Raw genomic sequence first — 17,124 nt, forward strand, 5'->3', positions numbered from 1 at the left:
GTGCCATCATCAGGCACTTTTTGTAACATTCTAATCTTTTTGATAGTTGATCTGGATACCCTTTTGGGCGTTCTTCAAGCCTATGTTGTTGCATTTTGTATTCAGGAGGTTTCTTTGTATTTCAGTTTTTGGGTTTTTGTTGTAGTCCTTCGGGGTTTAAAATATATCGTTTAAGTAATTTCTTATACTTAAGATATATTTTAATATATGTGACAAATCGTTTGAGATAGGTTTCAGAGGTCTCAGAGATAAGTTATGGATTCTAAGAAATTTCAGGGCTTAAGAAATCCAGACTTAGCCAATTTTCAGGGCTTCAGGATTTCAGGCTTAGCCAGATTTCAAGTTTCTGCATTTTACCCCAGCTTGGTGTTTTGTTGATGAGTGGTTGTTTCTTGTGCCCTCATCATGTGCGTTGTCATTATTGGCTTTGTTTGTATGTGTCAGTTTGGTAGTGGCGTTCGGAGATTCGTTGGTTGTCGGCATTGTGTTGAAGTCTTCCGTTGCGATCTTTGTGATCCCTGTATGATGTTGTCATATGCATTCATACTTGTAAAAAAAAAATATCTTGGCTTGATTTGAATCCTTGTTTCCAAGGATCTCCAGGCGGGGCATTACACTTCATAGTTGAAAAAAATGATTGGGAACATTCAGAAGAGAACCTTCAATACAATGGTAGCTTTGTTTACGCATAGGATGACCGAGGATGACATGATTGCAAATAACTTCAAGGGCAAGCACAAAGAATTATTTCAATCAAACTCCTCAAGGGATGCCTTTGAGAATTTTTGCATATTCTCAAGTATCATGCACATTGCTCAAGATTCAATGCTAGAGTAGAGAAGAATTTCAGTAGATGTGAAAGAGACATGACTATTCTGGAATTTAAAGGAGAAGCAACACTAAGTGTCAACATAGATGAATTAGAGATATTGTTGTCCAAATTTCAAGCATTGAAGGAACAAAATCAAGCATAGGCTATTTTGGAAGACAAAGCATTTAATGCTAAGTGGGAACCTTTGGCCATTGGGTTATCTTTGACCACTATCCCACTATTTGGACACCCTTCTTTTGATTGGTTCAAGAGAAACCCTTCTCCCTCCTAGTCATAACCTTAATTAGGGTTGGGGTGGCAAAATTTGGGTCATTAGTTTGTTCAATCTTGGCTACTCATTGTGATTTGAGAACTATATATAGGCTTCACTCCTCATGTGTAATGGACAAAATTTGGAGATTTTTGCTTATGAGCTACCAAGATAATAAAGTTGTCATTCTGTTGGCAAAGTGTTTCGTTCTCCCCTCAGGATTCACGATAAGGGCTTAATCGCCTCTTGTGTACTATAAGTTGAGTGGTTGTATTGGGCATTGATAGATCAATCTACTAGTGCAATGACAACCCCACTCCAACAAGTGGTATGAGAGCTTGGTCATAGGTTCCAATCCTCAGACCCCTGGGTAATGTTGAAGGGGAGATTGTTGGCAAAGTGTTAAGCTCTCCCCTCGGGATTCATGGCAAGGGCTTAACCGCCTCCTGTGTGAAGGGTGTCCTTGTGGTCCAATCAAAAGAAGGGTATCTACTTAGTGGGAGAGTGGTCAAGGATAACCCATAATGGCCAAAGGTTCCTACTAAGGATGAATTGCTTTGTCTTCCAAAATAGCCTATGCTTGATTTTGTTCCTTAAATGTTTGAAATTCAGACAACACTATCTCCAATTCATCTATGTTGATACTGAGTGTTGCTTCTCGTTTGAATTTCAGAACAGTCACGTCTCTTTCACATATACTGAAACTCTTCTCCATTCTAGCATCGAATCTTGAGTAGTGTGCATGACATTTGAGAATATGGAAAAGTTCTTAGAGTCATCCCTTGAGGAGTTTGATTGAAAGAACTCTTCGTGCTTGCCGTTCAAGTTATTTGTAATCATGTCATCATCGGTCATCCTATGCGTAAACAAAGCTACCATTGTATTGCAGGTTCTCTTCTGAATGTTCCCAGTCATTTTTTCTATCGGCATTGATAGATTGGTCTTTTGGTGCAATGGCAACCTCACTCTAACACATTCAAGTTTGGTAGTTTTTTGATGTATTTTAGTGCTTGCATGTTCTCTTTGTTTGCTTACTTAGAGTAGATTTGTTTTCAAGTACATATATAAATGTGATTGATAATAGTGTTATGGTACTCATACCTTTTGTACTTAGGTGATTCCTAAGCATAGTGTAAGGTTGGATCTGAGCTATTTTGTAAATGCATTACTTCTGTCTTTGATGCATATTGTTAATTTTGATGGTGTTCATTGGGATACGAAAATTATTTGCACAACCCTTGAAGATTGCACCAACTTTGTCTAGTTGTCAAAATCGGCCTAGATTCCACCAGAGCAGTGCTCATCTATTAAGAGGAATAGAATAGAATTCCTAGACCCTACACTCGTTTACTTTCTACATATCACAGAGAACCCAAAAAAGTACTTTTGTTGCAATATCTTTTGATATCTCACATAGTTAATATTTTTTTGAAGTTGACTTGAAGAATATAATGTAAGTGCCCTCGTGATGCCGATATATCACATTAACCATTGAGCTTATCTGCAATCAAGATCTGACATAAAAATAACATTGGCGTCAATTGTGTGATCTTTTACAATGTTGGCATACACACGATTTTGATCAAGAGAGAATAGGATATCTCAATATTTTATTCTACTGTTGGTACAATCATAAAAGACACAGTTAAAATTGAAGATTGCACCAGCTTTCTGTAGTTGTTGAATTTGGTGATGCAAAGTTTGGTAGAGTTCATTGTAACAATATTTATCTTTCAAGTTCTTAGGATTAGAATAGAATTCCTAAACCCTATTCTCATTTACTTTCTGCATATCATGAAAAACTCAAAAAAAAAGTATTTCCATTGCAATATCATTTGATATCCTTCATAGCTCATATTGTTTGAAGTAGAAATATTATGTAAGGCCCCTCGTGATACCAACATATCACATTTACCATCGAGCTTATCCAACCTAAAAAGAACCTTGGATATTACCCGAGCGGTCTTTCTTGCAGTCTTACCATTCATGGAATTATAAGATAAACATTTTATTCTACTGTTAGTGTGATCATAAAACACACATCAACAATATCCAACATAAATGGACCAATAGTTGAATACTAAAACCTTTTTACATTCCCTTACATTATATGGAAAAAGCAAAATATTTAATGTCCTCACTTTATATATTTGTGATTGGATAAATTACTAATATGCAATACTCTTAAGGCTTTTGCATTGCTACCCCAATAGTTGTACACAGTTTTGTTTTTTCACTGTGACAAGAATACTTATTTAAATGAGCATTTGATTTTATAAATGCCACTTATAGTGGATAGTTATGATATTTTGCTTGAAACAGAAAATTATCTGTTTCACTTATTTTTTATAATTGCAACATTCATAGGTTTTCATGTGTTAAAAGTATCCGTCTTGATCAACATTTGGTTGTTTTTTGATTTACAGTGAACTAGTTATTTACAATGCATAGTATAACCACACGGGCAAGACTTTATATTATGCTCAAGTCGTTATACAACAATTTAACACTGTACAATCACTGGTCCCTCTCCCATATACCAAATAGATTAAAATTGTTGTTGTTGCTGGTGGTAAAACCGGGAAAAATCTATGTACTCAACAACACATCTTTGATCTTTCAGTTTGCTTTTGATCCCCAAATTTGTGGGACAGGAGTGAGGTAGGACTTAGTTTTGGTGCATTTTCTTAGGTGCAAGCTTCTAGGGTTTTGCTACCCATAAATAATTTAACTGCCAAGGCATTATCATTGACCTCAATAATTGACTGGTGTTTTTCATCATTTCTTTACCATTGCTGTTTTGCCTTTCTCTATGCTCAAATCAGCTTTGCCTTCATCATTTCTCAACCGTTGGTGTTTTGCCTTTCACTGATCTACATTATATGCCCGAATAAGCTTTGCCTCATCTCTTAGGTCCTATGATTGCTTGTTCCTGTGTATTATACATTTTATTTACTTTATTTCTTATTAGATTTTTTTCAGTCTTTCATGCATTTCTGGGCATAGCTCATTCGAGTTAGTAGTCTATGTTTGATTACCATATTAATAGTGTATGCTTGGCTTCTTTATATACTTATGGTTGTCTTCAGTGTATGTTTGATTGCCATATTAATATTGTATGGGTGGCTTCTTTGTATACTTATGGTTGTCTTCATTTTATTTATTACATTTCTTTGTGCTCTTTACTTTCCACATCGCTTTAGATGTTTGGAATGCTAATACTCTTTTAAGTCATTCATACAAGCCATTTTGTGCAAATCATCCTTAGTTTTATTTTTGCCTTGCCTTCACATAATGGACTCAAAGGTATTTGATTTGGCCTATCCCATATTGTTTGGTTCTTAGATCAATTTCTTAGTCACAGATTTTGAATTTTTTCTGCCTCAACTATTCTTTTTAACTGTTTGCTTAAGCTTCTTTCAGATGCTCTGACAGTGTCAGCTGTGTTAATTGTATTAGTTATTGTTTATCTTGGCATTAAATGACATCACAGACACGTAATGACTTGATGTCTGTAGTGTAGAGTATCATTTTTTTTCCTTGAGCGGACATATTGTTAAGAATTAATCTTGATGTCTGTAATCTAGAGCATAAATTTTTTTGAAGTAGACACATTACTGAACTCTCACTATTTTTTATGGCAGATTATGCAAAGGATTTACCAACATATTTGAAATACTGTAAAGATGTGATTTTTGCTGGTGCAAAGATGACATATGATGAGGAGCTCCTTTATAAACATTTCTGGCAACATTATGAGAAACTGGGGGAGGAGGCGAGTACATTTCTTCAACAGCTATATTAAGCATCTCTTTTTTTTGGCCTAAATAATTTAGTAGTCCATCTTTTCTTTCTTTTAAAGGGCAAGCCGGCCTGAGGAACTATTAAACTATTCTAAGTTGCATTATACTTCATTCGGGTTTAGTGGAAGGGTCAAGAACAAAGACAGTTATAACTGCCTTTGATTTGATTAATTTATTGTGTTTTTTACATATGAATGCAGCATCATTCCAGTCATCAAATTTTCTTTTTGGGTTTGCAATATGTTTTTGTATTCCTCAATTTATTGTTTCTACGTCCTTTGTCACTTAGGTTAGCATGTGCTAAGTATTGTAGGTCTGTGTGTATCTGAAATATGTCTGTTGTCCATTTATACCTGTTTTTTTCCATCAGGCAAACTGTCCCTAGTTTTGTATATCAGCTCTGGATTTTCTACTTCCTTTTATCTTTTTAATCTGCTGAAGGAATTAATATCGCGTTCCCATGTTGCTATTTTTGAATGGGTTAAATTGCATATTGGAAGGAATCAAAAGTTGTTTATACTATATAAACCAAAATAAGACTGAACATGGAAAAAGTGGTTTGGCAATACAATTTAGGAGATGCATTTTGACAAGAACTAATTGGTTGCCAGTTTATAAGCAATTGTGGTGTTGTGTAGCATGTCTCTTTATGCGATGTCCCCAATTTTAATGTAATAATTCAATTAATTAATTGGTTCCAGAAATAAAATAAAATAATAAAGGGGCCTTTAATTTATTAATAAAAATGGGACCCAAATTAATAAAATGACAACAATTATTTATGTTAGCCCGTTGTAAATTTCTAGATGTTTGGAGGCCTTTAGAAGGAGATGGCTGTAACAACTAAAAAATTTAAAGGACTAATAACCTTAAAATATTCTTTCTTTTTACCGAATAGAACGGAACAAACTACCTTTCACATGAAAAGGAACTAACAAAAAATAACTATCCTGCAATTTTTTATCCTGATGATGGATCATGTAGTGTGATCCGAAACGTTGATGAAATAAACAAACACAATCAAATCCAGAAAACTTAGCACTTTACAAATGGATTGTGGAAATCTGTTACTGTTAAAAAATAACTGATTAACTGTTGAATCATAACTGCATTCTCATGAAATAATTTAAACTAAAAACTGAACGATTTAAACTATCTTTTTGATTAATTAGAAAGAGTGATTTCATAGAATAGATTATCTATCTATCTACATTACACATGAAAAGTAAAATAATAGCTAACTGCAAAATCTTAACTACCATTTCATATGAACAGGAAAGTAACTGCATAGAATATAAAGCTGATGCTGAAGCTGAGATAAAGATGCGATTGAAAGAAAATAATGGAATACTAACAAGGTTTAGATTGCACCACATCAAGAGTAGGAACTGGTTTGTTTTGTGCAAGTCTGGGCATTTGGTATGTGTACACCATCTTGTTTTGCCCTCTTTTTTTCTACTGAGAATGACCCTACCCTACACGGGATAAGGTATGTGTACACCATCTTGTTTTGCCACCTAAGCAACCTAGTGTTTGAGCTATCAACTACATAGCCGGCTAGACTGTGGGTACTTCCCAATAGACTATCCATCTGACTATGAGTTGTCTTGACCTCTGCTGATCATTGCAACATTACTTGCCACTAAAGCTACCCTAGCCCGGGATTTCCAAAGGACACTATGTGCCCGATCACCCACCGCTTGACTTGACAGACTTAATTAATATCCAATTCCCACTATGAACTGACTGGATTTTCTATTTTCCAATGATTCATATAATTTTTCCTAGTTCTGTTGCATTATAGATAGTCTATCCAATTCGTATGAACTACACCACTTAGCTCAGCCATTCTTGGCTATCCTTGATGTTCTTTGGTGTGATTTGACAACTTGCATTATATAATATTCAATTTCTTTCTGCACCCATAAGTCAAAAAAGAAAGAAAGAAAGATTATGATTTCTGTGTGGCCAGATTCTTTCAGCGATGGACAATCTTCCATAAATCGCAAGGACATAGTATTAATGTCACTATAGTTTGGAAGTATAAATGACATTCTCAACCAATTCTTCTTGACACATATAAATAAGTTTTAGAAAACATTATGTGATAGAGGCAATAAACAATCTATGAGTGCTCTTGGCACAGATGGTAAGATAGTTCAAATATGGCTCAAACAGTCTTATCATACTGCAATCAATGATCCGACTAAAACTTTTGTATGCATGCTATGAATGATGATCTAATGACTTCTATTATGACAATAAAATATACAATCTTAAGGCAATTACAACCTGAATTTGGAGCTTCTAATTTGTAGTTCACTTGCTCTTCTAGCTCAACTTGCTCAATGATCAATGAACTTCAATGGATCTTCTTAATTGGAATCATAGTTTTTGGGGTGCTAGTTGAGTATGGCATGAAATTTGAATGAGCTACCACTATTCACAATTGCAGATACGGTTGATATCATAGTTGGAAATCTCTCACTCGGCAAGTGTCAAAAAGTTTAGTTGGGAAAAAATTGGCCAGTTTTCCAAAGCAACTCGGGATGAACTTGGGAACCTAGAAAGAAGCTCAAATTTAATTAAAAATACATTTATTTTGCAAAATTCAATGAGAATATGCATGTAATGATTTAATTAAAGAGAACACAAAAGAAACAAGCAAAGTTTAGATATATATAAATGCATAGTGCATATAAAATCACATTTTCATGTGGAATGCTGATGGCAAGAGGCAAAATAGTAAATAGTTTCTGTCAAACTAGAAGTAAATACTAAATACATCAATACAATCACATCTTCCTCTTCCCAGCTCTACTAGCAGAAAAGAGAGGGGGTCTATGCCTCGAAGAGGTGCCTCACATTGGGAGTGGGCGTGACTGTGAAGTCCGCGGCTGTGCCTCCCTGCTTGGCATCCCTACTAACTCGCTCTGTGTCCTGGAAGTGGATGTATCTCCTCCTATATGTGGCACTAGCAATGCCTCCTTTGAATCCTCATCATCCTCGTCCTTAATGTCATCCATTTTGAAATGAAAATCTGTTCTAGCCTCCCCCCAATGGCTTGCCTCTCCAAATCAGCGATCTCATTAACCGAAAACAATGGACTTGGCTCCTTTGCCGTCCAATTAGAATAAGGATCTATCTCATCCAGGTCAAGTGGACCAGGTACTATTGAACTCTGTGCCCTTTTTATGCACAACATAAGATTATAGTGCACATAAACAAGGTCATTGAGTCGTTTTTGAGTCAATTTGTTTATTTTCTTTGTGTGGATGGACTCAAATAAGCTCCAATTGCGATCACAATGAGATGCACTATAAGGTTGGCACAAGACTCTGAGAGAAAAAATCTTTGAATTGGGGGTATTGCAACCCAAGTTGCCCACCAACCATCTGCAAAAAAAATTATAATAAGTTATAAAGCAAATCAGAAAACATAACTCACCGATTTGCAAAAGTTTTAAAGATTAACTTGAAACTTTTACGGTTTAGCTAGGGCATAAGTGCCTCTTGCTCTCTTTGCTAGCATAGAGGAGAACAAATTACCCCTTGATTCCACGTAGACTTGTTGTTCGGTCAAAACAAGGTCTCTCTCCGCTTCATCGGATGAACAAATTACCCCATGGTTCTACATAAACTTGTTGTTCGGTCACAATAAGGTCTCTCTCTGCTTCATCGGATATCATCCTCTCAATGTATCTAGAGAGACCTCTCCATTAGGATTTGAATAGGAATCGTCAACCCTAAAAAAATAGGAAATGAAATCAAGTCTTAGTACACAACCTTAAAAAAAAAGTAAAATGAAGTCTTAGTAAAATCTCAAAGAGAATCATAATACCTGAAATGGGGGTTGAGGAAGTATCTTGCTGCATGAATGGGTTGGTGGAGCATATTGTTTCACCTATCAATTATTTCCCAAATGGGGTCAAATCTGAGTCTGTTTGCATGATAGTAATTTCTAACAACCTCTTTGGTCTTACCCATGACCTCATAAAGACATCCTGTTGGGGATTGCTGCCCATCACATATGCGCAGGGCTCTAACCAGGGGCATAGACATCTACATTTGAATTTGAAAACTACAAATTAGTTACTAACATAGCGATGTACAAATTAATAATGAAACTTGAATCAACTAAAAAATTAATTTATTGATTCTCGAAGTTACCTTCACAATCTTAGTAGCCTTTTCAAAAAAACTATCATCAAAAACTATTCGTGTAGCAAACTCTCCTTGAAGCTTCTTTGTGTAAGGTGAAGTAACCCAATTAGGACACACAAACATTTGTTTCAGAGGCAATATTGTGTCAATAATACTTTGCAACGTCAAGATCACCATTGCAAACCTTGTGATAACGTGTCTCATCAAATCTTTGTCTTTAATGATCCATCTTATCAAATTGAGAACTCATGTGTGATTATAGATAAACTTGGCGACTTGCCTTGCATCTTCCACAACTGGACTCACCCAATCAAGTTTTCTTATGTCCTCCAAAAGAAGGTCAAGGACGTGCTGCACAAAGTGACCAAAAAAGTGGGGGGTGCCTCTCTTGGAGGATTCTTCCTAAAATATTAGTAAAAAAACAATAATTAGTTGCAAATTTTTCACACTTACATAAAATTTAAATTGAATAATACTATAGAATTAGATTCATGTTTCATATTGAACAAATAAAATTAAATTTACCTGCTGCCGCATTATTTGTAATGATTTGTACCACATTCTTTATTATCACCTCCATGACAACATTCTCCAAGATCAAAGCCAATGTGTGTGCATTTTTCACTTTATTGGAGGCATCAACAAATTTCCAAAACACCACATCATCTTTGCAAGCAATCAAGAAATTAATAATGGTTCTACTTTCATCTATCCACCCATCAGATAAAATGGTGTAGCCATATTTCTTCCGCTCTATCTTTTGGTCTTCCACCAATACTCTTGCCCTATCAACCGCATTGTCAAGCAACCTACAAAATTAAAGTGAAATCAAGTGTTGGTAATAAATAGGAAAATAACAATTAAAATCTAAAATATAAAAATGAACTCAAGTGGATTTCAATTATTTACAGTTACCAAATAGTAAAATACTAACCTTCTACTAAAATCCTTGCAAGAAGGCAGCTTGTACCCTTTGGCCGATATTGTAATTACGTTCACCAAATTCAGCCAGTAGGGACTATCAACCACATACAATGAGAGATTGTTGAAAAATCGAAAGTTAGCACATGCAATATTAGTTTGCTCATGCACCTTCTTGTTCCATCCAGTGCTTTTTAATGATGTTTGTGATCTAGCTGTGTTCCTTGACACAAAATAGCTCCCTATCCCTAATGCCGATGGTGATGAAGAACTAGGCAATGTAGAAGAGGGAGTAGAACTGACAAAAGAGGCACTTTTGTTTGCAGATCCGTGGGCCCCGAAGAGATCCCGCTATGTTCTCGAGTGCTTCTTCTTCTTCTTGAACATTTTTAGGAGTTCCTTCAGATTCAGCTATGGCTGCCCTCATAGCTAATTTTCCCCTCTCCTTGCTGCAAGTAGGGCATTAATGAATATTTTTTCTTCTTCAGTTACCTTGCGACAAAGTTGAATCATGTTTCTTTATGCCTGCAAGGTGGTATTTGAAGTAGTTTATGCCTCCAAAAATACTTTCTTCACATTAAATGCATATAACCTTCCCAACATCATTTGGAGCTTCATAGCAATACTGCCATGCCTTATCTCTTGCATTTCTAGGTCGAGTGCCTATATATCCATATGGACATGTATTTGTGGCCACTCTTCCTGTGAATTTGCCATGCTTATTTAATGCTTAACTATTGCCCTACACATAAATTTAAAATACAAATTAAAATTTATAGAAAAATAATTATACAAAGTTATAACTTAGAAATAGAAACTAGGTAAATTAGTTTGATTTTTTTTAGACTTCAGTCAACATTAAACGTTAACTACATAGACTGCTAGGGTTTGTTTAAAACATATTCTTCAAAAAGATAGCAATAGATTAAAAAATAAATGGCAATCATAGAGTTGAAATGCTTTCAAATGATTCAAACATAGAGTTGAAATGCTTTCAAATTATTTGAATTCATTTACATGGAACAAAAAAACAATAGAACATTTTTTAAAAGTATAAAAACAATCTCAACAAATCTAGCTGGGAAAGAGATTTTCTCTTCTAAAATTGGTTGGAATCCTCTTAAAATTCACTCAAATCTGCCTCCAATAGCTTGCAGGCGGTTTGTTCATGTGGTCAAGTTGTTGCTAAAAACTCGACGATTAATTTGTCGGAAAACTTGAAAAATCGGTGAGTTTTAATCCTAGCCAAGTTGTGATTTTTTCCATTATTTACTTGCCTGATTGAAAAACTCGGTGATTAGTTGCTAATCACTGATTACATCATCTATGGTTGCTATAAAGAGTGAATTGAGGTCTGGACAATAAACAACTGCAACTGATAATTATAATGACAGATAGCTTCAACTAATCTACAACTGGTAATAAAGAAGGATGCTCTTGCAGAGGAAGGAAACTTTGTGACTTGAGGAGAATGATATCCCCTTTTCCTTCGGCCAACATGGGAAATAAATGAGCAAAAATGGAGTTATGATTTGCATGAAAGAAAAGGGTGGTCGAGGAATGTAGCTATAAGTTACAATCTTGGCCAAAGGAACATGCAATGTTGGAAGAAATATGAAAGGCCTTAATAATAAAAGAATTATAAGAGGTCGATGGACTTTTCATGAGTTAAGATTTTATTTGATATGGAAGTTAAATTTTCACCCATACTATTATATAAATAATACTTATACTATTTATGTATACTTGTACATATTATTTTGGCTATATATATACATGCTATATTAAAAAAAAATTGTATATATATATATATTTCATACGCCAAATATACATTAATACTATGGGTATTACCTATATAATATAATACATCCGACATCAGATAATGCAAAACATCCAGATTCCAATTTAAAGGTAATAATTTTATTTCATTTATTATTTATATAAATATGTATATATATATTTTTAAATTTGATGAGCTAGTTAGTTCGGAGTAGAAGCTTGTTAGTCTACCCTAGTTTGTTTTTCCCTGGCCAAAGTGGTTTGAACTTTGGATGAACACCTGATAAATTCGGTGGTAGCTTAGTGTTCTTGCCCTAATCCCCCTTTGTCAATGCTTTCCCTCTTTGTCGTGCACCTACAAAAGAAAATAACGTAGTGAAAGTACATTCCCAATAAATTCCAATGCAAATAATAACCAATTTAACCAACCATTTCCAATTCACATGAAATTATAACAGATAACCAATTTAACCAACCATTTCCGATTCACATGAAATTCCAATGGCTATAATTTATATTAAGAACATTTTTAAATTATAATAAAATATGGAATTTAACATACCCTCCCCCTTTTGTTTCATTGTCCTCGATGAACAATTACAAATAAGTATATAAAAATAACAATAATAACAAGTAACATAAGAGCTGCCACAATGTCTTAGAATTCTCAATTTAGAACACAATATAATAGTATCATTCCAAAGTTCATATTCTCAAAAAAGACAGGGAAATTTTTGGAAGATTTCATCATAATCTTCCCAAGTAGAATTTTCCTGAGCATATTGGTCTACTGGACCTTGGACTGAGTTATATTCCAATAAGTGTAGCTTACGCACCTTGAGTGTTCTGAGTGGTTCTATTACGACCACCCTTGGATCTTGCACTTGCAAGAATTTCTAGTCAATGGTATGCCCAACATTGGCTATATATTTCTTAAGACAGGACACATGAGAGTCTCAACGAACTTCTCATACCCTGAGAATCATTCATACGAGAAATAAGTGTCTAATCTAAACTTCCAAAATTCAATTGATTAAAAACTAACTATATTCAAGAAGAATCACGACTAATCACTAGAGGTATCAGAATAAATAATACTGGCAGAGAGACTCAAGTATTTGTTGTGAAGTTTTCACACCATCGCCCCAAAATTTTTGGGGACCCCCTTTTTTTTGGACCGCCTTAGCAAATTTTTTGACCTTGTCCAAAAAATTTCGATTTGGAAAATTTTACGTCTTGGATACCTTCAAGCCAGAAGGAAGAGGGTTAGCTTCATTCTCACCTGCTTTCAACTTGATTTTTCAGAATGACCAATTTCATCTTTAGGCCGGACAAATTTCAAAGAACCACTCTTGGCAGGATAAAATTGTAAATTTTGTACTTAGATGATTTTTTTTGAAAATTTGGATATAATTGTGTGAACTTGAGTAATTTTCAAAAATGAAATTTTGTTAGATTTAAAGTTTTTTTGGAAAATCTTGAATTTTTCTTTGGTGAGAAAATTAATTTTGTGATGATGAAATCAAATTGCAAAATCGATTTTAGACTCTAGAAATGATTTTATTTTTGTCAAAAAATTTAAGTTGCTTTGAAAATTTTTAAGCCTTTAATGAAATTGGTAATTTAATATTGAAAAAATGGCTTTTGGCTAGCCAAAATCCGATTTTAATGACGTATTAATTACTAAATCATCATTAAATGGAAACATTTAGCATCTCCAAGGCATTGTTTACTTTTTTTTTGCAATTTTGGTTCAATTGGCAATTTAAAAAAATAAATTTCATCTTGGCAAAGTTAATTTTGGGCTAAGCATTTAATTGGGGGCCATGTTTTGTGTTCTAATTAATTTATTTTATCTCCTAGGGTCCCAGTCGGCCAGCGAGGGAGGATGAGCAAGTTGGGTATAAGAAGAAACTCTTTTCTCTTATTTCCTCATTCCTCACTCCTCTTTGGTGCTTAGGTGATTTTTGGCTCAGGGCAGATTTCTTCTTCCTTGGACGATTTTTCCAAGGGCAGATTTCTTTTTCCTTGGACAATTTTTGCAAGCGCAGATTGGTATTTTCCTTGGATGATTTTTTTTGCAAGAGCAGATCTGCACTCTTCTTGCTTGGCAAATTTTGTGGGAGCCGAAATTTGTGGAAGACAAAATTCTGATTTTCAAGAGGGGCTGCGATTTTCTCCTAGAGATTGAACGATTTTGTTGGTGAAGAAAACAAGTGATAAAGTCAGATTTTTTTGGCACATGCATGGGCAATTTCAAGAGGACTAAATTCTGATTTTTCCAACTAAGGCCTCAAGATTTGCAAGGGATTTGAAATTCTCAAAGTCTGATCCTAAATTCCAAAAGAAAGATCCGGCTATTGGTAGAGGTAACTTTAAATCATTTAGAGTGGAAAGGAGTCCTTAAGCTGATTTCCTTCTTTCATTCTTGTCTAGATATTGTCTCCCTTGGTTCTTCTTGCATTCATTGTCCACCACTTTACCATCCTGTAGTAGGGTGACGAGATGGAGGATGTTAGTGCAAGCAAGAATCCTAAGGGAACAAACACTAAGAAAGACAAAGAGGATATGATGCCCAAACCAACTTTCTTCTCAAAAATGAGGCAAATAACTGATACCAATGTCGGTACAATAAACATGATACAAGTAAAGTACAGATTAGAGGAAGGACAATCCCCCTCCGGCTATTGGTAGAGGTAACTTTAAATCATTTAGAGTTGAAAGAGGTCCTTAAGCTGATTTCCTTCTTTCGTTCTTGTCTAGATATTATCTCTCTTGGTTCTTCTTGCATTCATTGTCCACCACTTTACCATCCGGTAATAGGGCGATGAGATGGAGGATATTAGTGCAAGCAAGAATCCTAAGGGAACAAACACTAAGAAAGACAAAGAGGATATGATGCCCAAAACAACTTTTTCTCGAAAATGAGGTGAATAACTGATACTAATGTCGGTACAATAAACATGATACAGGTAAAGGACAGACTAAAGGAAAGACAATCCCCCTTGGCAAAGAAGAGATATAGAAGACAGTTGCACATCACATCCCAAGCATTGACACTTCCATTTCAACCATGATGAGCGACGTTGGGGTGGCACTTGATTTTGAAGATATCAGAGAAGAGGATATCAATGAGACAAGACTTGGATCAAGATTGGATGAGTTAGGAAAGGTTGCTATCAAGAAGAAACATCTGAACACCCTTTCCTCCCTCAATGCCTTTATTGGATTTGCAAAAGAATATGAGAAGGATCATGAGAAGGCACTACAGGTAGCAAGCAGCATGATGAAATCCTCTGAGCTCAAGATAAAGCATACACCTTGTCCTCCCATGGAGGAAGTCAATGAAAGGCTAGCTAGGTTCATTGCCTTAGCTAAAAGAACAAAAGAAAAAGGGATATTTGTATTAGAAGATCATTTAATGTAAGCCCAAGTGTCAATTTCTCTTTCTTCTAGGGTAGGATAAGTGTCTAATCTTGATTGGCCACCATTTTGGTGCCTTTTCATTGGTTGCTACTTTTCCACTTTTTTCATTGGTCCATTGACGAGGTGGCCTCTTCTCATTGGCCGATGGGGTGGCAACCTTAATTAGGGTTTCTACGGTTCAATCTAGATCCTCGGTTTTACCTCTTTATCTCTACTGTCGGTTGTAACTTTGGCCTCTATATAAGGCCATTTTGCTCTCATTTGTGAGAGAGTTATGTTAGAGAATTGTTGCCAAAATACTATCAAAATTGTTCTCTATTCATTGTTGTGGCTTGCATGGTGGATATACATGATCATTTTGGTGTATTGCATGGTTCTTCTCATCTCTCAAGTTAAAGTAGGATTTCATTTCATATTGTTAGAGTAGAAGTAGATGGCTAATTGTATGGTGATGTTAGTGAATGTTTGATAGGGATCTACAACTAGGCCACTACCATCTTAGCTGCTGGTTAGGGAGCCTTGTGTGGTAAACTAGTTCTCTTTTCCTTTGAATCACTGCATCTATGGAGGTGGAGCCGTTGGTTAGCTTTCATTAGATTCGATCCCCATCCATTTGCTAACCTTTCCATTCATAGGAGTAGGAGTAGAATAGTGAGTAGTTGAAGGGGTAGAAGTAGAATAGCGAGTAGTTGAGTAGTCGAATTTCACTCTAAGAAAGTGAGGAAGGTAGAAGTCATTAGAACCATTATTGCCTCCTCGCGCAATCAACATTATTTGGCGCTACATCCTCCACCATCATTGTCACCATCAACATCACTCGACACTCATACAAAATCATCACCATCTCACCAAAAACCCAAGTCATCCTTGAATGAATAGCGTAAGGCTGCCTACGTGATTACCAACAAATCACATCGATAAAACTAAGCGAGTGTCCACAAGAGTAAGGAATATTGGAGTAATTCTCATATCCTATGAGCAATAACTTTTCAAGAGGGGAATTGTATGTTTGATACTCCATATTAGATATTCAATTGCTAATATGTTATGTAGTGATTCAAAACTCGCATCAACAGTATTGAATACAAATTCACACAAGAAAGGGAAGAAAATAAATTTTAAATGAAAAAGGGGAAAAGACAACAACAAACATTCATTCAAAAGAAAGAAGGATATGTCTAAGGTACAATGCTATAGATATGACAAGTATGGACATCTCACATAAAATGCCCAGAAAGACTCAAGACTCAAGACACAGTAGCAAAAGTCAAGGATATAGAGAGAATGTGCCCGAAAAGACTCAAGAATCAAGCCTTACTAGCAAAAGTCAAGGATATAGAAAGAATGGTTCTTTTCAGTATTATCAAGCAAATTAATGACCAACATAAATACTTGGGTCATTGACAGTGGAGCATCCCGTCATCTAACCGAATTCAAAGAGCAATTGGATAGTCTTGAAGAGAATTCAAATTAAGAAATCACTATTGGAGATAACTCCACCCATCCTATGAAAGGAATTAGGACCTGCACATTTCTATTAAATTCCTGAGTTTCTTTACGACTAAGTAGGGTGCTATTTGTACCAAGCATCAAAAAAAATCTACTATGCATCTCAACCCTTGAAGACAAAGGAAATTGAATCACCTTCTTAGATGAAAAAGTTTTTACTTGGTTTAAGAACTAAAACATCAAGAATGCATATATAATAGGAGTTCGTGATGGATCCTTATACAAACTTTGCAATGTTTCACATCAAGCCTTAACCCATGATATTTCCACTACAAATGAGATATGGCATAGAAGGTTAGGACATCTTCACTTTTGTGCCCTACCTTCCATAGAAAAACTTGTTACAGGACTATCCAAATCAAACCCTAGACATGATGGAATATGCAAGGGTTGTGCATTAGGTAAGAATTCTAAAGGGACTTTTCATTGTAGTGAGCACAA

General features: G+C 35.3%; 1 protein-coding gene across 1 annotated transcript in view; it reads left to right on the forward strand.

The window, feature by feature from the left end:
• MEE12 (maternal effect embryo arrest 12) overlaps nucleotides 1-17,124 on the forward strand; it is a 63,106-nt gene that overhangs the window by 31,517 nt on the left and 14,465 nt on the right. Inside the window, exon 3 of the mRNA XM_089789241.1 lies at nucleotides 4,727-4,857. Within this exon, the coding sequence (XP_089645367.1) occupies nucleotides 4,727-4,857 (131 nt within the window). The remainder of the gene's footprint in view (nucleotides 1-4,726; nucleotides 4,858-17,124) is intronic.

The sequence above is a fragment of the Cupressus sempervirens genome, chromosome 6 (genome assembly GCF_028749045.1).
Source record: "Cupressus sempervirens isolate cs-2001-9-10 chromosome 6, ASM2874904v1, whole genome shotgun sequence".
NCBI lineage: Eukaryota > Viridiplantae > Streptophyta > Pinopsida > Cupressales > Cupressaceae > Cupressus > Cupressus sempervirens.